Genomic DNA, 26,524 nt, shown 5'->3' with positions numbered 1-26,524 from the left:
AAAATGAATATACAACATATGAATATATAATGTAGTAGGTCTCACTAATAACCAAGAGGAATATGAAACAAGATAAGTCTACATACATATTTCACGTGCTTTCATACATAGATATACATACATACATACATACATTATTACAAGAAACAAAAAAAAATCATATAAGATGTAGTGATTTTATACCATGAGATTAATAACACACTAGATAAAGTTCAAGAGACGGAGCCCCATGAGTGAAGAACCCCCTCCAAGTACCTTTAATGTAGGTAACTTCAGATAGGTAAATACACATGGGGAAGGAATGCAACTGCCTGCGATAGTAAAGGAGAAAACTACTGGTTTCTGAGGGGATCTGATCAAAATATCTAAACAAATCAGAAACAACAGGCTGACGAAACAGGGCACATAGTCAGAATCAATTTACAAGAACATATATCATCATATACAACGCAAGGGAAGATAAACACCTGAGTTGGGTGTGGTCCGATTTCCGCCCCCAAGGATTCGAACCCCATGCGATAATTCACAAGTCAAACCTTTACTTTTGAAGTGGGTTCCTTAGGGTTAGTTAGTTGGTCATTTGAGCTTTAGGGCTATCAACTTTGGCCAAAGTTTGATAAGGCCGTTAAGTTCAATTTACAACCATCTTCAGGTGTCAAAAATAGTTCTAGAACTGCATTAAGTATATGGCCTTTGCATTCCATCAACACCATACGATTTATACTGAGTAACTTGTCTGATATTAGTCATGGAACCGAATATTGTATATACACTGACATCATGCAGGTAATCATTTACGAAAGTAGATAAAACAATGATAATAAGAACAAGAGGAGCGATTGAGAACATGGGGAAGTATGGGGAAGTTACAAACAAATCAACAAAAATTCCAAATCATTCTAACGCCTAAATTTCTAGAGGCCATCACCTCAAATAACACGTAGTTATGCAAACGGAGGAAGGACACGTTCTACGGCTTCATTATCGGGATGACGCAATATCTCTGCATACCCTTTCTAGCACCTGAGATTCCGTTTATAAAAGACAATGCTGAAGGGGAGGGCCTCCTCAGTCCCCTACATCTATGTAATCCAAGAATTCATGGTCGATCCGTCATACTGTACATGAAACTAAGATTAATAACGGAATTTGGAAAGTAACACAGTTATTCCTGTCCTACAGAGGTCATTACTGTACACTGATATCCTTTAAACAGAGACGGCGTGCGCACGCCTTGGGGACGGAGCCGGCCGCGGTAAGTAGAGCCGACCGCACAGTAAGAGGCCGTCGCTCCGCACCGTCACACCCGCCGTCATGACCACCTACAAGGTGAGGTTCTGCTGGGTATACTGACGCTACAGTACTCGTTGTTGTTCGAAGTGCTAGGCTGGACGCTGGCTCGCATACTTTTAAAGGAGTTTCCAAAAGGAACATATGTGATTACATGAATGTATTTATCGCTTCAGTATAATTTCTTTAAATTTTCTGTGTCGTCGTGAGCGGAGATAAATTTTAAAGGCACAACAGCGATTCCTGCACTAATACACACCGTAACACAGTTACATTTAAGATCACTTCTTCCAAGTCTAGTTACAGTTTACAATCGTTATCGATAGAAATTGATCAGTGTATTTTCTGAAAATACAAACAAATGGAGATCAGTCTGAGATATCGGATTGGGGACAAACGTCATTTTGTCCCACTGTAGAACTCATTCGTTCGAGTGTTGGGCACCTTGGTTGAACACGAACCTGTCTGATACCTTGTACACGTTAGACAGCCACGGTCACTGACTCAAACATTAATGTGAAGTTCGGAGAAAACAGTTTGAAGAAAAAATATTGAAATCTAAAACTGTACAACTCAGAGCGACCATAATAATTATACACAGAGAAGCAGAGAAACGGTGACCCCCGGGCTAAAATGTTTTCGTGTCCTAAATGTTTTTTTCTACTGGCACTCTAAATGGCCTCATGAACTCAAGATGTTAGTGTACATGACAGCATACCCCCCATCCACCCACCCCCAGCAGAGTGATCCTGGTCTTGACATATGGCAATTAACCATAGAAAAAAAGAAAAATTAAAAATACATATACAGTGTCCGAAAAAAAAAGTCTGCGCTGACACACTTACATTGTAGTAGTTTGTCATCTTTCCTTTGACCTTGATTACCATATGCAGACGTCTGGGTAAGGAACTGGTAAGGTTCCTAAAGTATCCTAGGCCCATGTTTCGGGTCAACTGGGTCTCGATTTCCAGAATGAGGCAAGGCACTGATGTGAGGTGCTGCAGGAAGCAGTCGCCTGATCGTGTGTTCTGAGCGTCCAGTGCGCCGAGAAATCTCACGCATAATCAACTGCATTTTCTTGCTTCCAGGCGAAAATTCGGGTTTCTGTCCTCCTTAGGAAAATGATAATTGCCTAAGTCAGGTACCCAATTCATCGACCACTTCCTAGGGTGATTGCAGACCAAATGTCGCGACCTGGATTCGAACCCATCCATTTTATAGCTGTCATATGTAACACACCAAAACCACAGCCCCCTATTGACAACCAGGCCCTAAACACCTTTCCATGATTCCCCTGGTTGCTTCATATGCCCTGGTTCAGTCCACTGACAGCACGTCGCCCCCTGAACACCACATCGCTCCGGTTTACTTTATCCCATGCACGTCTCACAATTTCCTGAATGTTCAACCCCAAGCATCCAAAACCTTATGCACTCCATTTTTCCATCTCCAGTTCGGCCAGTCTAAGGTGTTTATGCTTATCATACGCTAGTCTGAAGCACGTACATTAGAGTAGGAATACTCAAGGTTTTGAAAAATCTAAGTTACAGACAAGACTGGAATTACTAATACTAGGAAGAATTCAAGGTATTCTGTATTACAGAGGATGAGGGACGTGGTCATTAAGGAAATGGGGCAGAGACAGCACAATAGCGAAGAACCGCTGCTGCACATAAAAACTGTCATCTGGCTACCATATAAAATTTAGACTGAGTGTGCAAAGAGCTGCAGTACTCTGGTTTTGGTTTAAATCTTTTGTTGAGGATACAGTAAGCGTGAAGGGAAGGCAGGAACAACGGTTCACGATCTGAGTCTTACAGATAATGAAGATAATTACCAGCTCTAACTAATCAATATTGCGGCAGGTATGCGAACGGGCGGGCCATTCTTGCCTGGAGAGACGACCACTTCTGTACACTCCTGTGTCTACACTGCTCTCTCTCTCTCTCTCTCTCTCTCTCTCTCTCTCTCTCTCTCTCTCTCTCTCTCTCTCTCTCTCTCTCTCCACTCCTGTTTTTACACTATCCTTTTCTACACTGCCCTGGGTATTTCATTGCTTGTGTACATCGCTTTGGGTACTATGCAGTGTATACATTAGTGTATGCTTACTGATTTGCACATGTGTAAATTGTATATACTATTTGGTATACAGTTAAGAGTGTACATTATTATATGCTTCCTACTTTGTACATGTAGATTGTATATACTATTTGATACACAGTTAGAGGAGTGTTTATTTGCAAAATTACGTTCATACATTCACTTAATGTACACTGCAGTAAATATAAACTGATCTTTGTGCACACTGCACATAAATCGATGTGTGTAGGTATCTGGATGTACACTGCATAATGCATATATCACCATGATGTACTACAGTGTTGCACGTACAATACTGTATGTATAACTAGTGGGCATAGACGCTTCTTACTGTACTACCATAACATGTTGTTAGGTGTCAACTGTTCTCTGTGTGTACACTAGTGTATGTAAATCGTCGTAATTATAAACTGTGGGTTTACATTATGTGATGGTTTACTTTTCTGTATCTATAGTTCTGTGAAGGTATTACTGAGTAAACGTGTGTGTGTGTGTGTGTGTGTGTGTGTGTGTGTACACATGTGTTCATTGCTGTTTGTGTATATAATTGCGTACGTCGTGTTTATATAATAATTGTGTGTACATTCTTGGTCATATGAATAGTTGTGCGTGTGTACCACTATGTGTTTACAGCTGTGTACACTCAGGTGCGTTTACATCGTGTATACAGTGTTATGGAGGCACATTGTGTAGATACTTTTGTGTGTGCGTTTTATACCACGCACACATAATTCTATGTCGGGTGCTCTCTCTCTCTCTCTCTCTCTCTCTCTCTCTCTCTCTCTCTCTCTCTCTCTCTCTCTCTCTCTCTCTCTCTTAATCTTTATACCGTGTACAGTTTGTCTGTACTTAATGTCGATGGAGGTGAGTTCGCCGGATGGTGCTCAGTTCTGGTGATTTCAAGTGCTGCCGACACGTCCTACCGGGTCTCGGTGAAATACGAGCTTCACCAGCTAGTAAGGTTCTGTGAAGTCGACTGTCGTGACAGACTAGAATGATGCATATACGCGTGCTTGTGTAATTGCATATATGTGTAATCATATGTATCTACATGTCTACGGAGATGGTCTGAGACGATCAAAGTTAAGGCGAAACAAATTTACATTACCGAGCCAGGACGCGTTCAGTTGAATCTGACACGCTCCGGGGTAGGCACATCATTTGACAACACTAGCCTCTTATTATATCTAAACTAACGATTACCACATGGCACCCTGTTATAATCTTCCGTGATGACGGGTTACAGAATTATGCAGATGTAGGTAAATGGTCGGTACTGTACACCTGACGATTGGGCCGGCCTGATTAGAGACAAAAACGCAGAGTGAGCAGTTGCAACAAATATACTTCCAGGAAGTGTGTGTGTGTTCATGTGTTTCTATCTTGGTGTCGCGCACATCTATGTGAGTGTTGGTGTAACGTGTGTACCCGCCTGGTAACATGGGCAACGGGGACATGGTCGTCATGGAACCAAAAACACCTTACCGTGTTTGTATACCTCGCTAGTGCGTCACACATTCCAGATCCCTAAGGTCGACGCTCACCATGCTGCAGCAGAAGTTTAGAAACCAGGACAATTTATGTTTCTTGGCTCTGTAATGCAGCAAGATAACCTTGTCTGAGAGTATCCCAGCGTCAGCGTCATGTTTACCGGGGACATGTAGGGCGCCCCTCCTCGTTACCACTTGGCTACTACCCTATACTTTACCTACACATTACTTATACATTACCCCAGGTAGGCGTTTCATAGGCAACCCAGCTGTTTATGCTCTTCTAAGGATTGATCGTTAAAATGAGTACCTGGCTTAGACTTTATATATATATATATATATATATATATATATATATATATATATATATATATATATATATATATATATATATATATATATAATTTATTGGTTGTTATTATCTCTTTTAGAAGATATATGGATATGTTATGGCAAGCAACGAAAACTATGAGTGAATCAATACCGCTGGGTTACAATGAAAGGAAGCAGCCGTAAAAATGCTTATTGTTTGTGGGCGAGAAAGGCAACAGGAGCAAAGTTGACAACTTTCATTGGATTACATGACATCAATCCTATGAGCAGTTATAAGAAAATGGAAGGAAACTATCAGCTACAGGGCACGACAGGTCGCTCTGCAGATGAATTTGAAAAAAGAAAAAAAGTGAAAACAAATCTCAACAGCGATATAACAGATAATGGCAGGCGTCGTCACCAGAGAAGATCCGACTCCCTTCAGCTCGACGGGACGACCACTGAACACGAAGGCACGACATTTGAGAACGACTTAAGACCCTTGAGCTCAACTGGTTTTTGACTAGTAAAGCCTCAGGGTCAGGATAAAGGTTAGGTCATCACGCCTTAGGGTCATGCCGTAGTTATAATTTTCGTATCGTCTTGCCCAAGGGGTTAAGAATACGTATAAAAGAAAAGAGAAAACCTTGGATGTAAGATGCCTACAGGAAAGTACCTACAAGCAGATGATTACTCACACATTATGAATCGGCACGGGCCCGCCCCATTTTGGTCCCACCTGCGTTCGAATCCTGGGTATAGCACTCTGCCCACAGCCAACCCAGGTGTTCATTCTCACCTCGAAGCACTTCGACATTGGGGTATCTGGCTCAGGCTGGGATACGTGTGTATATAAACACATAGGAGTAAAGGCAAGGCACAAATGCAAGTATAAGAAAGAGATCGACACAAGTGTAAAACAGTCTCCCCTCGTAACACATAAATAGGAATCACATAAACATGTGCGAATTCGTGCGGACAACATCCGCGAGATACCCAACAACAGAGCCTGCCACGTAAGCCTCGCGTGCCTCAATGTATCGGTTGCCACTAATGTACCGTCCTCACACCACAAAATATGTAATAGGGTTCGCGTGAGCCGCCATCGCTCCTGGGTCAAGGTGCAGGAGAGTGCGTGACCGTCTGGGCTGCTGCAGCTGACTGATGATGACAAACACTCTATGGTGCTGGACTGTGTGTGGAGAGGAGCATATGTGTACTGGAGTGGAGACATATCTCCTACCACGCAGAAGATTCCAGGCACGGATACAACACCTGGTCGATGCTAGCTAGGCTTTGCGAGGAAAAGAGAGAGAGAAAAGCATACTCGAAAGAGTTTCTGAGGAAGTTGAAATTTGTCATGAATAATCGAGAAGTCGTAGCCATTAGCAAAAACATATGGCTGCTAGTAAGGAACAGGATGGTGACAGATAGGAACGAAAAAATGTCACGAAGAGGCATATGGTACGTCGTAGGAGAGGATATCAAATAAGCCCGGTAGCTTAATGAGATTGATCGTGTATGAATTCATGAGAGTTAGATACTTCCGGGGGACCACTTTAACACTCGTTAAGTCAGGTCGGTAGCAAGTGGTGAAAGGCTTGGAACCGTGTAGCGTACAGTTCGAAACATGCGCAGTTATGTTATTTGGGAGGGAAAGGTTTACCAAGTCTCACCAGTGTGTGCGTCGCGGGTTGAAACATCCAAATTCACAGCGGGAGTCAGGCCGCTCTACCACGTTCACGTAACTGTGTCCAAGAAGAGCGAGGGGTCACTTACATACACGACGTAAAGAGTTCTATCGTGGTAGAAAAACGAAGTTCGTGAGATGGCCCCATGAGTGTAGAACTCCCTCCCCGTACTGAATGAATACGTAATCACCCATACATAAACTCATCAATGAGCTCCCGTGTAGTAATGACAGCAGCAGACTATGATTAACGCATAATGATTCACGCACTGGCCTGTCCGGATTCGAATCCTTGGGGGCCCAAAGCAAACCCAGCTTGTTCATCCTCCCCTTGGAGTTGGTCGATAATAGGTACATGGCTTACTAAGGCTGGTGTGTCTGTCAGTCCGTCTGTCTGTACATAAGAGTGAAGACTTGGTGCATATATAAGGTTTAGAGAGAGGAAAACACGTGTGTAACACGTGCTTCCTGTAACACACACACACACACACACACACACACAAGACAGGCAACGGTGGCTAGCCCCGAAACACAGGTAGTGGGGCTCTGCACCAACACACAGGGAGTTGGGCAATAATGATTAACTCAAGGTCCACTCAAAATCCCCACAGATGTTCCCTTGTCATGCATTATTTTGGTGCTTCCAGACACACATTTCAAGAGAGACAAGTCAAGGTTATCTAGCAATTGTCCTGTAATTGCCTGAGGGTGCCTGGCGGTGGGGTGAAGGAGGGCATCCCGCCATGGAATATATTGAGTCTGTGTGAAGTATGTGAATCAGGGAACAATGTTGGATAATTCCGTGTCTTGTGTGTGGTGAGGGTGGACCATCGCACCACTGGACCGTCCCGAGCCTGGCACAAGACCCTAAACCCCCCTCAACACCTAAGAGGGAAATGAGACGTGGGGAAGGAGGAGGAGGAGGAGGAGTGGGGGTTCGGGAGACAGTCAACACGGCTACACACATGACCAGCGTGACGTATCCAACGTGACCAGCGAGGGGAACTACCGTAACCAGCGGTTAACCGACGTCAAGTGTCCAGCGTGACCAGGAGGGGACCAGCGTGACCTTGTCCATATGTGTCCAACGGTCATGAAGACACGAAAGGCTTCCTGCTCGCCCTCGTGACCAACAAACTATATAATGGTCATCATTATTCTGTGTGTGTGTGTGTGTGTGTGTGTGTGTGTGTGTGTGATTACCTTTTGTGCGTTACGGGGATACATTTGATCCCATAATATCTTTTATTTCAGTTTTTTTTTTTTTTTTTGTCTCTACTTACTGGAAAAGGTGCCCATGCTTCTAACGCCCTTGACTACAGATTTCAGAAAACCTTACGTGACAGCGTGCTCTATTTTGAGTGTGAGACTTCGTTTCCCAGTTCATGGCCCCATTAAAATTGTTTAGCCCTATATACGTAGTCGTCGCAACTGAATCTCCTCCTTTGTTTGGTTTCCTCTCTGATCGTCTCTTTACGATCCAATTTACCAGGTAATCAAAGTCATGCACTGCATAACTACTGTCGAGTGCTGGTAACAGTGAGAGGGTGAGTCATAGCGTCGAGCGCTGGAAACAATGAAAAAATAAGCTTTTAATCCATATACAAAATTGATAATAATACGAGAACCCTCCTCTTTCGTCACAAATTCAATTACTTCGGGAAAATATATGGCGGGTTGTTATTTTCTCACCGTGCAAACACCAGACCTGATTAGATAAGATGGAACAAGACGCAGTATGTTAGGAAGGCTTGAAAAATGACTTCCGTTTTTCATGCTGAAAGGATATCTGTGGCTGCCCTGCACCCATCAATGACCCACTTATATAAGGCTCGCACATCGATCTCACCAGTTCGGAGAAGCTGTTCCTCCTAACGCCGGGTGTTATGATGGGGACCACAATTTAGTCTAAATGTTAAGTCATCAAAGTCATTGTTACTGAATAGACAGGAACGAGCCTGATAAGCGCTCGTTTCTATACACTACCAGTCTCCAGCAACACACCTTGACCACTCCTAAGATGCACCACTGCAATATTTCTGTTTTTCATAGTGAAAAGGTACTTTGGATTCGACCGGACGAAATATTCAAGAATGAATGAAGGAATGGTATCGTTCAAACCAACTTCAACGTAAATTCACGAACGTTTGGTTCATGGCTTACATACATTCCAAACACAGCTAGTCTGATGTATATTACAGAGGATGAAACATATACACGGGTGTGAGAGAGTATAGTTGGGCGGTTCTGTCAGGCGTCGAACTTGTTGCAGTGTCGTACCCATGGCATGGCATGTGCAAGGTGGCGAAACTTGTAATCAAGTCGCACCATCTCTGCACACGGTGTCAGACACGGCTCGACGTCATATTCACTGACCCTAATTAACCCAGCACGTGCGATGGCGTGGGTAGGAGTGTCCAGGAACTCGTTAGTATATCCTGAGTGTACGTAAATGATACGGATGTGAGTGATAAGGTTCATGGGGGTTCGCGTGTCATGAACCGCTGCTGTGTGTCTCGTGAATATTGGCTCATGGCTTCGTCAAATGAACGGGCAGCGAGGCTTCTACAGTAGCAAACACTGAAGGAAAGTAAACACCTTCCATTACAGACACTAAAACTAATGAAGAATTCGTTCTAAGACGAGTAATTACCAGAAACATGAAAAGAATGCCATAAACTTCCTTATCCCAACAGCAGCAGCTAACGCTGTAGACCATGGAATGAAACTTCGTAGCTCAATGTTAATGATTTCATTATTGAGTTATAGTGACTCGTCAAACATCTGGTGTGTGTGTGTGTGTGTGTGTGTGTGTGTGTGTGTGTGTGTGTGTTTTTGGCTTTACAATATCATCGAACAACAACACTCAAGCAACACACGAAGCTCCAGCATCACCCAGCATCACCATCGCTATATTGCTGTACGTCACCACTACACAGCATTCCAGCACTTCTTCAAGTAACAACCTGGAACATCCATAAAACCCTGGAGCGATATTGATCGAGTCAATGTTGTTAGTTACGAGGCCCAGGGCAGCAGGTGAGCGCTGACCTTACCACCAAACAGCCTAGGGCTCGTGTGTTGTGGAAGTAGGGGGGTGACTGTTGTCTTCTTCTTGTGTATGACTGTTTTTTTCACACAAAGATAGTATGGAGGGGATAAGTGGATATGTATATGTATACATATACCAAGAGAGAGAGAGAGAGAGAGAGAGAGAGAGAGAGAGAGAGAGAGAGAGAGAGAGAGAGAGAGAGAGAGAGAGAGATGGAAAGAATGAAAAGAAAATTTGGGGGAAGCAGGAGTGAACAGGCCTAAGGGAAGGTAGGAATCAGCAGACATGGGGGAAGGTAGGAGTAAGCAGACACCACGAGAAGGCAGGAATCAGCAGGTACCAGGGGAAAGCAGGAGTCAGCAGGAAGTGGGGGGAGGCAGGAGTCAGCAGGCGCCAGGAGTCAGGAAGGCTAGGGGAGGCAGGAGTCAGGAAGGCTGGGGGAGGCAGGAGTCAGGAAGGCTGGGGGAGGCAGGAGTCAGCAGGCGCCAGGAGTCAGGAAGGCTGGGGGAGGCAGGAGTCAGGAAGGCTGGGGGAGGCAGGAGTCAGGAAGGCTGGGGGAGGCAGGAGTCAGCAGGCGCCAGGAGTCAGGAAGGCTGGGGGAGGCAGGAGTCAGGAAGGCTGGGGGAGGCAGGAGTCAGGAAGGCTGAGGGAGGCAGGAGTCAGGAAGGCTGGGGGAGGCAGATCGATGCGGGCGGTGGGGACGACTGTAGCCAGGTGCTGGCCGAGGGAGGTTCCCTGTCAAGTAGTTTCCCCATAGGGATTATCCCTCCGACATCACTGGAAGATTTTCCCAGTTTGGTTTACCGACAAATTCCCTTGGTTTATTGACCAGCCCTCTTGGTTTACAATCCAGCCCTCTTGGTTTACAGGCCTGCCCTCTTGACATAATGTTCGACCCTCTTGGTTTACAGGCCTGCCCTTTTGGTATACAGGTCAACCCCCTTTTGGCTGTCTTCTCCTTAGGGAGGTACGTTCATTCGTCATTGAACACCTTGGAATATAACGAAAAAATAAACTCAAGAGGTTTAAGAAGAATGGACGACCCTTTCCTCCTGTTAGCGTTCTAACTAAACCATTTCCCTCTGGCAAAGTGTCCTTACCAAACGCCTTCTTTTTGGTAATGTGTCTTTACAAAACCCTTTCCCTTTAGTACTGCTCTTAGGATCACGTTTTTATGCCCAACTTCCCTACTCATAGTTTACTGATACATTTTGAATGTAAATACATAAGCGTTTGTTTAGTTTACGTTTCGAACCAGACGTAACGACAACATATTATATCCCCGGGAACCACTGGAGATTGTGTCCACTACGACAACCGGATTGTTTAAGGTACCTGGATACCTTGCATGCATATCATGCGACAAACAGCCGAGAAATTAAAAGAACAAAACACTACAGTTTTGGCATTCTGTTGGAAACTAGGAACCAAATGGAACTTCGTCGCTTTAAAAGCTCGAGGTACACGCCAGATTCGCCTTCCACCGCGTAAACTAAATGTGGCGATCCAGGACCTCTCCGCCACCCACTACTCTAATCCCATCTCCTCCACCACCATCCCGGGGCGGGCGTCCCTCTCCCAGCCCGGCAGGATCGGCAGGAATCGATAGGTTGTTTACAGTATCCGCATGTGTGGGGTGAGACATACCCTCCCCTGCCGAGTGACCATGGCCCCGAAACCCAGCCTGCGATGGGCGGCTAAGAGCCATTAATATAACACTGGAAAGCATTCAGTTTAAAAGCGTCATGTCCTCAGGAATAAATGTTATATCACAGGGCAGGGCCTTCAGGTACAACAAAACTTTCATGTTTCGACTCTAAGTTTGTATGGTGATAACACGCTTTAGTTATACAAACTTGCTATTGAAGTTATGTAAATCGATACTTAGGTTGAGTGTATCAGATAAAAACAGCAATGCGATCCAACTAGCCTAACCTAGGAAGTTTATGGTGACGGCTAGTCAATACAAGGTGGCTTACGTCTCGAACAGCTGATGTAACGCACCCACCCCTAGCTGTTGTACCACATGCACACATGCACTTTTGACACGTGTCCTTCATCGCCCCACCTGGTGTACTGCACGCGTTGTGTCCCGTTTTCGCCACTGACCCCACCTGGTGTACTTGACTCAGCCCAGCTCGTGTACCTTTACTCACCACAGTTGGCGGGACTCACTCACCCCAGTTGGTGTACTTTGCCCAGCTTGTGCTCCTTTACTCACCCACTGGTTTCCTTTACTCAGCCTACCATGTAATTCTTAACTCAACCCAGCTGGTGTACTTTACTCAACCACTGGCGTAAACTCATGTACCACTTCTTGTGTTCATCTATTCACCCCAGGTGTTCATACTCTCCATATTCACCTCAGATGGTGTGCTTCTACCTCTTTATGTTGATACATATTTGACATCCCGACTAATGTACCTTATTCATCCCACTTGGTGCATCTTAACCACCCAGTTAATATACAGTATCAGCCCAGGAATAATGCAATACATCCAGTTGATGTATACCTTTCTCAACGCAGTTACCGTGCCCTACTCAAAGACCTGGGATGACCTTGTACGTGATTTTGATAGGTCACTGATCAACTACCAGTTTTCACCAGCCCATTACGACCTTAAATGGCCACTAACTAATCCCAGCAACTTGAAACAGCTGTCAATTACCCCTCATAATCTTGAAATACAATAACTAATTCTGAACAACTTCAGTTTTTGAAGACTTTTAAGACTCCTAAATTTCCGTTAGCACTTGACAACGTCTTACAACTACTGATTATTTCGTAAAAGCCAAACCTACTATATTTCACCCTGGGGAACTTTTGTCTCTTGTAAAACTGAACAACGATTGATCATTTCAATAGCTGTCGACAACCACTACTTGGCCCTAGTAGCCTTGAAAACAACTAGACTATCTCTACTGACCTTTATCATCCATTAAACACGCATTGTGACCGTGAACAGACTCCAAAAAAACCTCAATTTCCTTATGAAGCCAACAAGTATTGTCTAGAACCTTAAACAATCAATGACATTCAACATTCAACTGTTACCTAAGAGAAATTATAGCAGCCCTTAAGTACCCATAAAGGTAGTCAATAGCCATACTCATACCCAGTTATTATGGCACCACCTTCGAACTCTTGAGTATGATGACAAGTTCATGAGTACGACGACGTTTAACACCTGGAGAGCGCTAACTCTAGCCTTGATACGATTCTAAAATTGTTCTCAAAGGTTAAGTTACCGTACTCAAGGGGTTACATCGTATTTAATGGTTTAGATCTTCGTACTCAAGGGGTAAAGTCGTTTTACTTACGGCTCAACTACTTTCCACACCAAATAACCAGTGTCCCTCTTCCCTAGGGAACCATCATGCTGAAGGAAGACTTCAACCCGGAGAAGGCTTGCATCAGGTTCCGCAAAGCGATGAAGGGCATGGGTACGGACGCCCATATGGTCATCCAACAGCTGGTCAACCACCAGAACATCCAGCGGCAGGAGATCAAGGAGATGTACATGTCCATGTACGGAAGGGTGAGTCATTTTGCCCTTAACAACAGCAAGGGAACAGGGAAATAGGACAGGAAGATGCAATGAGTGTAAACAGAATATATTACCGCCCATAAAGCATACGTAATGTTCTCTTCACACAACGAATTGCACATTCATCACAGTTCACGACAGTGTTGTCGTAAACCATCATGTAGTGACGGTACCTGTGATATCAATGTGTGTGTCACTAACATGACATGGGAGTCATGTATAGTTAATATCATAACATCATGACGTAGGTGAGCAGTGGGTGACTACATCACACTCGCATCTAATAGATAAGCAATGTTTGGTTACCTCACGATAACATGATACACAAGGTGGGCTGTGACATAAGATAGGTAAGACATAAGATAGGTAAGACGTTTATGATTGTTCACATCGCATTATGACATTTTTTTCCATACAGCTTCCAGTAACCCAGATCGTTGTTAAGAATAAATGAGGGAATTGATAAAGTTACTGAAACTCATAATGTTTATAAAATATCAGGGAATGATGAAAATCAGTCAGCAAAGGTCCGCCCAAGGTCTAGCTCGTATAGGTTCGAATCCTAGGCGCGGCAACCGGCCCACACTCAACCCAACTTGGGTGAGGGTATACACACAAACACACACTCAGTTCATATCCTACACAAGGCCAAACAGGAATAAGCTCAAGTTTAGTCACTACACCTAAAGAAGCATAAAGAGCTGATAAAGTCCAGAGGAGGGTAACAAAAAAGGTACCTTATCAAGAGAGCTTATATAGAATAAGGCTAGAAATTTTGAATTTGCCCACATTGACGAGGGCAGTGAGCAGTTCGAGAGAGATGCAGGGATACAAGAACCACAGAATATGATATGAAATCAACATGAAACTTGCTGGAAAAGAATATAGAGTTTTTATAGCATATGAAAGGTATTAGACTGGACACGATTACTGCAACCAGCTTACATAAATATATGAACTGTATGAGTACAGAATTTTCAAGTGATGGGGGCCCACCAATGTAATATTCCCTCCCCATACAGTACAGTTTGGTAAATACACACAGTGGAATGTCTTACAGACATGGCAAAAGGTTGAAACGTTGTGATAAGCCACTAAGCCAAGCGAGATAGGAAAACGAAAGTCTGATTAGGTTGACTCGAGAGTCGCAGCCTAGCCCGTATTTACTTAACAACGCGTCTACGTTAAGGCAGCATTGGCCTTGGCGAGCTAGACTGCATTATTGTTGCCACAGCGAAAATAGTGAAAACATAAACCCTCCAGTTCACTACAAGCATGATATTGTGCGCAACTGTAACGGTGATTTAAAGAAACTAATATTGATGGACATGGGAAGTTTCGGGTTGTATTAGGTATAATAATGAGCCCATTGCAAAAAGGAGAACTACAGAAATCTTACATTATTTTGCAATCTGGAGTTTGCCTAGGAAAAACTGTAATCTTTTCTACCTTACAAAAACAAACATGAATAGTGCATTTCGACACTTTAAAAACATTCGGTGTCTGCAAACTATGTGTGCATTAGACGTGATAGTTACAAATAAAGTTACATGTTAATCGTATTAAATATCTTTTTTTTTTTTATAAAGACGTGACTCACTATTCTTTATATAAATAACTACACTGGAATTATATTCTGTTTGTGACTAGACTGTGGAGGGTAAGTCCTCCGTAAAGGAAGGTAGGACCACATTCTCCACCGCCCGCAGTGGGCGATGGATAGAGCCACCGTGCTCGCTCGATATTTATATCAAACATTACTTGCTTCTGTCCCGCCCAACAACAACCTGCCTGCCTCTGCCCCACCCATCAACAACCTGCTTGCCTCTGCCCCACCCAACAACAACCTGCTTGCCTCTGCCCCACCCAACAACAACCTGCTTGCCTCTGCCCCACCCAACAACAACCTGCTTGCCTCTACCCCACCCAACAACCTGCTTGCCTCTGCCCCACCCAACAACAACCTGCTTGCCTCTGCCCCACCCGACAACACCCTAATTGCAGTAGTATTAATGCAGGATGTGCCGGTACAAATATTCATTAACGCAAATTAAGGGTACCTAGTGTGGTAGGAGATGACTCGTGACATTCTTCGTACAGGATCTCGTGCAGGATCTCAAGGATGAGCTGGGAGGTACCTTCGAGGAGGCAGTGGTGGCGATGCTTGAGAGCCCTTATGACCTCCTGGTCGGCGCCCTCCATGATGCCCTTACGGTAGGTGTTCCTTCACGACCACACTTGTTCACAACTCCAACAAATTTCCCATACCTATTGCAATCGTCTCAAACCGTGCACATCCTTCCACAACCTCAGGCATCTGTCCACTGCCTCCTAGTCTTGTCTGGAACACAACTTTTTTTTATTCCACAGTTGCTTATACTTCACAACCTCCATTTCTTTTCTTTTCTTTTTTTTTTACATTCTCTAAAGCTATGCCACAAATATCCTTAATTGTCTAGAACCGCATACATTGGTTCAAATTCATACCCAGATTTATCCAGAACCGTCAACATCAACAATGTATCGTTGTTCAGCAACTGAACCGTAGATATATGGAAGGGGAACTTTGGTTTCTTTTATATCCATTAATTAACCTTTCGCTTAGGAAGACGAGACACCTGGAAGAATCTAGCTAACCTGAAGTGTGCAAATCCTAACAGATTGCAGGGATGCCTGACCGGGGCAGTTCAAGGCGCTGTTTATGATAGGCATCAGCACGAAATCAGCCGAACTGCACTACATTTTAACACGAACGTAAGAGGTGAAATACTCAAATTAATGAATTTCTCTGGAACCACAAACTGTCTACACTGGTAAAATAAGGACTAATGATAATAGCTCAAGTTATTTTGATACAGTTATAGACCTCATTACCTAGATTACTGGGTATTAGTCGCTGACTGGTCGAAAATTTGAATTCTCTAGCTTTTTTTTTTCCTTACCAATACCAATTCAACCCCTTGCGCACGATGATAAAATCTGAGCGCGACGGTACGACCTTTGAGCACGACCCATGGGTATGATGGCTTGACCTGAAGTCAGGCTATCATTATCCAAGGGTTTTATCGGTGGATATACAAGGTGAAGTAGAAGGGCTGGAGGACTGCTCATGTGGCTTGCGGTTCTACACTGGCACGACACTTCCTGAACACTGTAGTGGTGTTCGGTGTGAGCCAAGGTGACCGTTCGGTATGACAGCTTAGCATTTGTATGGTTAAATAATGGTAGACTCAGGGGTGTGAAGATTTCTAAGTTGCCGAAGTTGCCTGTCGTGCTATGGTGTGCTTTTGTCATTTTCTTGTTTACAAACCTGTTATATCACTGTCAAAAACTCTTGCCTGACACTTGAACATTTCTTGTAAAGCGTCTGCCACCTCAGGTCTAACCCCTTCCACCACTGGTGCAGAGCCTGGGCACGGACGAGAAAGCGCTCATCGACATTCTCTGCTGCCGGACGCCCGAAGAGATCGAGGGACTCAGGAGTTACTACGAGCGCAGTGAGTAGGACATCAACATGAGTACAGTGAGTAGGACAGCAACATGAGTACAGTAAGTAGGACAGCAATATGGGTACAGCGGGTCGGACAGCAACATGAATACAATGAGTATGACAGCAACATGAGTACAGTGAGTAGGGCAGCAATGTGAGTATAGCGAGTACGGTAGCAACATGAGTACAGTGAGTCGAACAACAATATGAGTACAGTGAGTAGGACAGCTACATGAAAACAGTGAGTAGGACAGCAACATGAGTGCAGTGAGTAGAGCAGCAATATGAGTATAGTGAATAGGGCAGCAATATGAGTACAGTGAGTACGACAGCAACATGCGTACAGTGGGTACGCCAGCAACATGAGTACAGTGAGTAGGACAGCAACATGAGTACAGTGAGTAGGACAGCAACATGAGTACAGTGAGTAGGACAGCTACATGAAAACAGTGAGTAGGACAGCAACATGAGTACAGTGAGTAGGACAGCAACATGAGTACAGTGAGTAGGACAGCAACATGAGTACAGTGAGTAGGACAGCAACATGAGTACAGTGAGTAGGACAGCAACATGAGTACAGTGAGTAGGACAGCAACATGAGTACAGTGAGTAGGACAGCAACATGAGTACAGTGAGTAGGACAGCAACATGAGTACAGTGAGTAGGACAGCAACATGAGTACAGTGAGTAGGACAGCAACATGAGTACAGTGAGTAGGACAGCTACATGAAAACAGTGAGTAGGACAGCTACATGAAAACAGTGAGTAGGACAGCAACATGAGTACAGTGAGTAGGACAGCAACATGAGTACAGTGAGTAGGACAGCAACATGAGTACAGTGAGTAGGACAGCTACATGAAAACAGTGAGTAGGACAGCAACATGAGTACAGTGAGTAGGACAGCAACATGAGTACAGTGAGTAGGACAGCTACATGAAAACAGTGAGTAGGACAGCAACATGAGTACAGTGAGTAGGACAGCAACATGAGTACAGTGAGTAGGACAGCAACATGAGTACAGTGAGTAGGACAGCAACATGAGTACAGTGAGTAGGACAGCAACATGAGTACAGTGAGTAGGACAGCAACATGAGTACAGTGAGTAGGACAGCAACATGAGTACAGTGAGTAGGACAGCAACATGAGTACAGTGAGTAGGACAGCAACATGAGTACAGTGAGTAGGACAGCAACATGAGTACAGTGAGTAGGACAGCAACATGAGTACAGTGAGTAGGACAGCAACATGAGTACAGTGAGTAGGACAGCTACATGAAAACAGTGAGTAGGACAGCAACATGAGTACAGTGAGTAGGACAGCAACATGAGTACAGTGAGTAGGACAGCAACATGAGTACAGTGAGTAGGACAGCAACATGAGTACAGTGAGTAGGACAGCAACATGAGTACAGTGAGTAGGACAGCAACATGAGTACAGTGAGTAGGACAGCAACATGAGTACAGTGAGTAGGACAGCTACATGAAAACAGTGAGTAGGACAGCAACATGAGTACAGTGAGTAGGACAGCAACATGAGTACAGTGAGTAGGACAGCAACATGAGTACAGTGAGTAGGACAGCAACATGAGTACAGTGAGTAGGACAGCTACATGAAAACAGTGAGTAGGACAGCTACATGAAAACAGTGAGTAGGACAGCAACATGAGTACAGTGAGTAGGACAGCTACATGAAAACAGTGAGTAGGACAGCTACATGAAAACAGTGAGTAGGACAGCAACATGAGTACAGTGAGTAGGACAGCAACATGAGTACAGTGAGTAGGACAGCAACATGAGTACAGTGAGTAGGACAGCAACATGAGTACAGTGAGTAGGACAGCAACATGAGTACAGTGAGTAGGACAGCAACATGAGTACAGTGAGTAGGACAGCAACATGAGTACAGTGAGTAGGACAGCAACATGAGTACAGTGAGTAGGACAGCTACATGAAAACAGTGAGTAGGACAGCAACATGAGTACAGTGAGTAGGACAGCAACATGAGTACAGTGAGTAGGACAGCAACATGAGTACAGTGAGTAGGACAGCAACATGAGTACAGTGAGTAGGACAGCTACATGAAAACAGTGAGTAGGACAGCAACATGAGTACAGTGAGTAGGACAGCAACATGAGTACAGTGAGTAGGACAGCAACATGAGTACAGTGAGTAGGACAGCAACATGAGTACAGTGAGTAGGACAGCAACATGAGTACAGTGAGTAGGACAGCAACATGAGTACAGTGAGTAGGACAGCAACATGAGTACAGTGAGTAGGACAGCAACATGAGTACAGTGAGTAGGACAGCAACATGAGTACAGTGAGTAGGACAGCAACATGAGTACAGTGAGTAGGACAGCAACATGAGTACAGTGAGTAGGACAGCAACATGAGTACAGTGAGTAGGACAGCTACATGAAAACAGTGAGTAGGACAGCAACATGAGTACAGTGAGTAGGACAGCTACATGAAAACAGTGAGTAGGACAGCAACATGAGTACAGTGAGTAGGACAGCAACATGAGTACAGTGAGTAGGACAGCAACATGAGTACAGTGAGTAGGACAGCAACATGAGTACAGTGAGTAGGACAGCAACATGAGTACAGTGAGTAGGACAGCAACATGAGTACAGTGAGTAGGACAGCAACATGAGTACAGTGAGTAGGACAGCAACATGAGTACAGTGAGTAGGACAGCAACATGAGTACAGTGAGTAGGACAGCAACATGAGTACAGTGAGTAGGACAGCTACATGAAAACAGTGAGTAGGACAGCAACATGAGTACAGTGAGTAGGACAGCAACATGAGTACAGTGAGTAGGACAGCAACATGAGTACAGTGAGTAGGACAGCAACATGAGTACAGTGAGTAGGACAGCAACATGAGTACAGTGAGTAGGACAGCAACATGAGTACAGTGAGTAGGACAGCAACATGAGTACAGTGAGTAGGACAGCAACATGAGTACAGTGAGTAGGACAGCAACATGAGTACAGTGAGTAGGACAGCAACATGAGTACAGTGAGTAGGACAGCAACATGAGTACAGTGAGTAGGACAGCAACATGAGTACAGTGAGTAGGACAGCAACATGAGTACAGTGAGTAGGACAGCAACATGAGTACAGTGAGTAGGACAGCAACATGAGTACAGTGAGTAGGACAGCAACATGAGTACAGTGAGTAGGACAGCTACATGAAAACAGTGAGTAGGACAGCAACATGAGTACAGTGAGTAGGACAGCAACATGAGTACAGTGAGTAGGACAGCAACATGAGTACAGTGAGTAGGACAGCAACATGAGTACAGTGAGTAGGACAGCTACATGAAAACAGTGAGTAGGACAGCAACATGAGTACAGTGAGTAGGACAGCTACATGAAAACAGTGAGTAGGACAGCAACATGAGTACAGTGAGTAGGACAGCAACATGAGTACAGTGAGTAGGACAGCAACATGAGTACAGTGAGTAGGACAGCAACATGAGTACAGTGAGTAGGACAGCAACATGAGTACAGTGAGTAGGACAGCAACATGAGTACAGTGAGTAGGACAGCAACATGAGTACAGTGAGTCGAACAACAATATGAGTACAGTGAGTAGGACAGGGGACTTCAAGATGTTGATGCGCTCCTTGGTAGCCGCAGGCAGGGATGAAAACCAGACTGTCGACTCTCCCACTGCCAAAAATGACGCCCAGGTGGGTCTCCTGGCTGTAAAGCAGCTCTCGTATCTATGCTTTCCTACAGTTTATGTCTCAATAGTCCGTCTATCTATTTCTTTAAATCTTCTAACGGCTAGATTAACCACTTGTCATAGAAACGTCTGCTTACCTCTATATAGATCTAAATGATACAAGTCTTGACTAGCCATTTGTCCAGAGACCCTTCACTGCCCGTTTCTTTGTCTTCACACTTTAGTTTACATAATTTAGGCAGAAAGACATCTACCATCCCCTACCGTCCTCCCAGATCTTGTACGACTCTGGGGTAGGCAAGAACAACGATACGGACGAGGAGGAGTTCATCAGAATACTCAACACCCGCAGTTTTCCTCAGCTACAAGAGACATTCGAGGAGTACCAGAGGCTGGCCGGCGCGCCCATCGAGGACGCTCTTAGTGAAGAGTTCAACGGCGACATGAAGAACGGGCTCCTGGCTATAGGTAAGAGGAGGGAGGAGGCCAGGGAAAGGGGAAGAGAAGAGGGATGGATGGAAGGGAATAAAGGGAAGGAACAGGGAATATGGAGGTGATCACATCAAGCTCGTCTTTACTGACTGACGATTACTAGCTCTACAAAAACACTAATCAATAATAAATAATATGCAAACATCCGTAAGCAATTATAAATGTTTCCCCTGTATATCTTGCACTGATATAAATTCTTACTATAACTTAAACCCTTAGAAATAGAACAAATGCTTCAATTAAAAAGAAAAAAACGTATTTGGTCTTTGAATCACTTTCAGAACAATTATGCTAGGGAACAAAAAACTAGGATTTATGGGCTAGAAACATTATTGGAACAAAAGACAAGACGAGAGCGGGCTCCACACACCGCGCGGAAATTAGTACAATTTCTACCTTCAATTTTTGTCTGGTTACCACAAATTCGTTAGTTTCTCAATTAATCAAACCGCTTTTTTTTTTTTTAATTCGGTACTACCAATAAAAAGCTGGCGCAAGGAAATTAAGTGACAGTATAGGAAGGGAAGGATTTTCTGTCCCCACCCCTCCGTTCTCTACTGCCCCATTCAGTCGCCTTCTACTGCACACAGGTGATTCGTGTCTAATATTTTCTCTCCTATCTCTGTTATTTGTCTAATGTAGCCATGATTCTCAGCCGTGTCACTACATTAAGTGTCCACTAGATTCATGTTTCTACCTGAAGCGACTAGCTGAGCCCGTGTCCCCACAGTGCAGCGTGTGAGGGACCCCCTGGGCTTCTACGCTGAGCGACTTAATCAGACGATGGTGGGGGCGGGCACGGACGACAACACCCTCATCAGGATCCTCAGTCTCCCGCTCCGAGGTGAGTCCATGGAACCGGGTCAAGGCAGGGCGAGGGGAGTTGAGGACGATAGGTAAAACCAGGGGAACGAGGTTGAGGCTGTAGGTGTGTGGGGACAAGATGTAAGATAATTGTGAGATGATCAGTGTTAGAAAACGAAGGAAAAGGGACCGACTGTGTACGGTAACAAGACTGAGGGGGACTAGGGTGAGGGATGAAGGATTTTCCGATACTATGGTGAAGGGAAGAGGATGAATGAGGAGAAAACGCAAGATGAGGGGGTAAAAAGGATAAGGAGGTGAGATAGAAGGGACAAGCGTTAGGTGTGGGTCAGGCTGAGCCAAGGTAGATGGTTGAAGAGTCATGGTAGCGAGTTGGGACGGTTCAGGCAAGTTGGGGTAATGTTGGCGCCATGGTTGCTGAGGCCGAGACGGCGCAGTAGAGCACATATGATCAAGACGTTTAAGAAAGGAACCAAAGGTGAGTGTCAGATGGCAGCCACCATATGGGACCGTGAGGAAAAGCGTGGCAAGAAATAGCTGTAAATATTGATACAGACGGAAAGACTTGCAGGTCAGATGAAGAGTGAAATGCATGGGACAAAGCTGTTTAGAGATTGTAAAGAAAACTGTGCTAAAAACAAAATAAACAAGACGCCAGATGAAAGGGGGGGGGGGGTAAGCTGTGGAGATGCGTACATATGAGATGAAAATCACAAGAGATAAGCTCGACTTATATCTCCTGTATCATTATCATCTTCCTTCACATTTCATTCCTCTCTCTCCCTATCTCCTACATCCCCCTCCCCCAATCAGAGCAGAAATATAAGGATCAAGGAACCCGATTACAGGTGTTCAATAGATTTATGATCCTATCTCACAGGAAAACATTGTTGATCCTCTCTTCCCTACCACTTCCCCTCTCCTTGCCACTCAAACCCTCTCTCCTTTCCTGGCTGCAGGTGGACCTGGCGGACATTCGGACGCGCTACCAGGAGATGTACGGGAAGGAACTGGCGGAGGACGTCAGGGACGACACGCAGGGAGAGTACAGGAAGCTCCTCCTCGCTATCATAGGCAACTGACTCTGGCCGACGGATCTCTGAAGTTATGATTAACTGGACTATAGTTGAAGTTACCGGCCTAACTGACTCCCAAGTTACTTTTCATTAGCTGAGGCGTCCACACGATCCGTTCGTTGTAAAGGCCCTTATCCACAGGAATCACGGCTTATACCGCACATGGTCTCCAATATATATATATATATATATATATATATATATATATATATATATATATATATATATATATATATATATATATATATATATATTCTTTTTTGGGGGGGAAGAGTTGCAGATATATTATTTTGACTATCACGTCACACTGAACCGCTGCCGTTCACGATTCATTCCTGAATGAGACCTCTACATGCCACACGTTGGTTCATGCCAGATTATGGTAACTAAATCCATACCGAATTTTAGTGCACGAGTCTTTATAGACAGTTACACGATAAAGACCACTAAAAACGGATTCAACAAAATAACGCAGAGCCTTAGACAGAGCCGTTGCAGCTAAAACTGACCTGGATGATGAACATTAATTAAGACCACAATTAATGGTTCATGGGAGAGGCTGCGTAAGACTGAACTCCAAGTGGGTGACAAGAACTTTTCGGGTCAAGAAGGACTTTTGGTAGTATTCCTGTCCCGTTATGATCATCTCGACGTCCCACGCCCTTAGTCACTTTGGCCCTGTAACCTACCATGATATCAATTTCGAAATTCCTATGACGTTATATACCATACTCTCCCATTATTTCGATTTTGATGCTTGCCAAAAGTTGATCTATCTTCTCATGACTTCGATGGAGGTCTCACATCTGTCCCTTAATCTCTGAAACCATTCGATTGCACAGCTTCCCTTAGACTCTCAAGATTCCAGTTACGTAAAACTCACCCACCCCTTAAATGACTCCTGACATACAAGAGCGAACCAGGCTTTTACCTCATAAACGAGAGGAAAACCAGCATCACAGACGAATGGCTCGCCTTGTCTAATTAATGTTTCCTTCGTGTCTTCTGGGTCAGCGCCATTCATGCCTTGCTTCCTTTTGTTCTGTGTGTCCATCACAATGTCAGATGATGCGTGTTTTCTTGTCCTGAACACTGACCACTCAAGTGCCTTGCAGTAATCCTATACAACACAAGACTATATCCCTCTGGATGGTAATGCAAAGTATAGATTAAATGTTACGCCCATATGTGTTCGTCCTTCCTTTATCCTATTTTCGAAATTCTCTCAAAGCTGCTCAAACGACGAAGATCGTTGGCAGGTAAGCTTTGACGAAGCATCAAAAAGATCGTCTGCACCTAAGCTTTAACAAAATTAAGATCTCTATATCTAAGCTTTAACGAATCACCAAGATCGTCTACAGCCAAGCTGTAACGAATCACCAAGCTCGGCTACAGCAAAGCTTTAACGAATCACAAAGATCGTCTAAAGGTAAGCTTTAACGAATCAAGACCGTCTACAGCTAAGCTTTAGCGAATCACCAAGATCGTTCACATAATTACTATTTCTGTCCATCTATGGGAAGGATAACATAATAATAATGAAAGTCTTAATCACAAATACTACATAATCACCTCTGAGTGCACTGGGTGAGGTATGGCGTGTGTGTGTTTGTGTGCAACCTGAACAAGGTTAAATTCTTTTAAGCAAATGAATTACTTCTCATAAGTCAGTATGACCGTAATGAAGAACATGTGTCAGATAAGAACGTTCCCTCTGACCCTATGTTAACTAGTTCCTAGTTTCTTTAGGGAATCTTATCTCTGATAATCTTATATATGTGTGTGGGCTCCTCCTCGCTTCCTGTTAGGCCTTTACTATAGTAAGCAACGTCTTCACTTCCTCTACTCAGCCTCTACTATAGTTAACAACTTCTCTCCCAGCTCAACCTCTGCTGTAGTAAACAAACTCATCAGTTCCCCTGGTCTAACCAGTGAACATCTCCCTATAATGCCTCAAGTTTGATCTTCCTCTGCTTCTTCACCAATACTTTCCGCCCATTTGGAACTTCACCGCACCTATCATTCAGACACGTTCTTGCCTCTCTATCTATCTCACAATCGTCTGAGTAAACTTGCAGTAAATAGTCTTTACTACTTTCTTCAAGTTCCTAGCTTTTTGATTTAGAATTCCCTCATGAGAAATTGCTAAGCCATTACATCACTCCACCCCGGCCAACCTGCCGGCCCCCTCCATACTATCACGTCTCTTATTAGTCATTGATAACTTATTTCTACCACTGAAGGAGGCCACCTACTGACCCTTCAGTCTCTTTAATCCTCACACACACACACACACACACACATACATTGAGAGGGGGGTGATAGGGTGGGTAATAGGTGTGAGGGCAAGGGAATATATTTGGGTGTTTTGAAATAGTTTGGACACGTGAAGAGGATGAGTGAGGAGAGGTTGATCGAGGCCTGAACATACAGGAAGCTGTGAGGCTGTGATAAAATGAAGCTGTAAATGGCAAACGAATAAATTATATATATATATATATATATATATATATATATATATATATATATATATATATATATATATATATATATAGAGAGAGAGAGAGAGAGAGAGAGAGAGAGAGAGAACATTTTTACATTATTTTTTCAACTCAATATCACACATTACTTAAAGATACCGAGAAGTATCAAGGTCTAACGACAGAAAAATAATCATCAGCCACTGTTCTTCCACAAGGCAAGTAAACGTAAACCAAGGTGAGACAAACACTAGTATTCCTGATACATCTACAATGGTATACCTCTCTTCTGGTATACCGAGCCTGATATACTTATCCTGGTAAATGCAGCCTGGAATACCATTCCTACCATATCTATCCTGATATCCCTTCTGAGGAACAACTGCTTTGGTATTATCGCCTATCCTGTCATACCGTACTATACCTCCCCTGATATACATAGCCTGGATTACCTAGCATGATGACCCTATCTTACACATGTACCCCGGTTTACTTAGCCTGGCATACATCAGGATACCAACCCGGGTATACATATCCTGGAAAAGTGTCTACTAAACATACCTCAGGACGCCTACCTGGACACACCCCCAATCCCATCCCACTAAGCTGAGGTAACACCCGTGGTGTCTCATGGTACTGCACACCTTCATTCATCCCTCGTGACATATGTACCTGACCAGGGGTTGTTATTAACTGGTGCCTTACGCCCTGTAATCCTGACTCACAGCAATGAGTTTCGACTCATCACAAACACTCACACTGTGATAACTAGTGGCATGTTCCACCACGGCTCGTACACGCTTCTCTCAGCTCAATAGGATGAAAAAACACACTATCTTGTCTCCACCAATGACAAAAATAATGCCTCATTACTCGGCTAGTATGATTCAGCACCTGCAGCTTGGATCGAGAGATGCCGCATTTTCTTTACATGGAAGGTCTAGAATCAGTATTTCTCTTTCTAAAGATCGTATCGAATGGGT

General features: G+C 44.1%; 1 protein-coding gene across 1 annotated transcript; it reads left to right on the top strand.

The window, feature by feature from the left end:
- Positions 1-119: 119 nt before the first annotated feature.
- On the top strand, positions 120-24,248 carry LOC139760884 (annexin-B12-like). The gene is given in 9 exon segments (XM_071684621.1): positions 120-1,329; positions 13,303-13,473; positions 15,583-15,696; positions 16,889-16,979; positions 20,524-20,672; positions 20,944-21,136; positions 21,891-21,988; positions 21,990-22,004; positions 22,945-24,248. Coding segments are annotated over 9 exon segments (969 nt in total). The 5' UTR covers positions 120-1,314; the 3' UTR covers positions 23,068-24,248.
- The last annotated feature ends 2,276 nt before the right edge of the window (positions 24,249-26,524 follow it).

The sequence above is a fragment of the Panulirus ornatus genome, chromosome 38 (genome assembly GCF_036320965.1).
Source record: "Panulirus ornatus isolate Po-2019 chromosome 38, ASM3632096v1, whole genome shotgun sequence".
Classification (NCBI taxonomy): Eukaryota; Metazoa; Arthropoda; class Malacostraca; order Decapoda; family Palinuridae; genus Panulirus; species Panulirus ornatus.
This window is presented reverse-complemented; position numbering and strand designations above follow the sequence as displayed.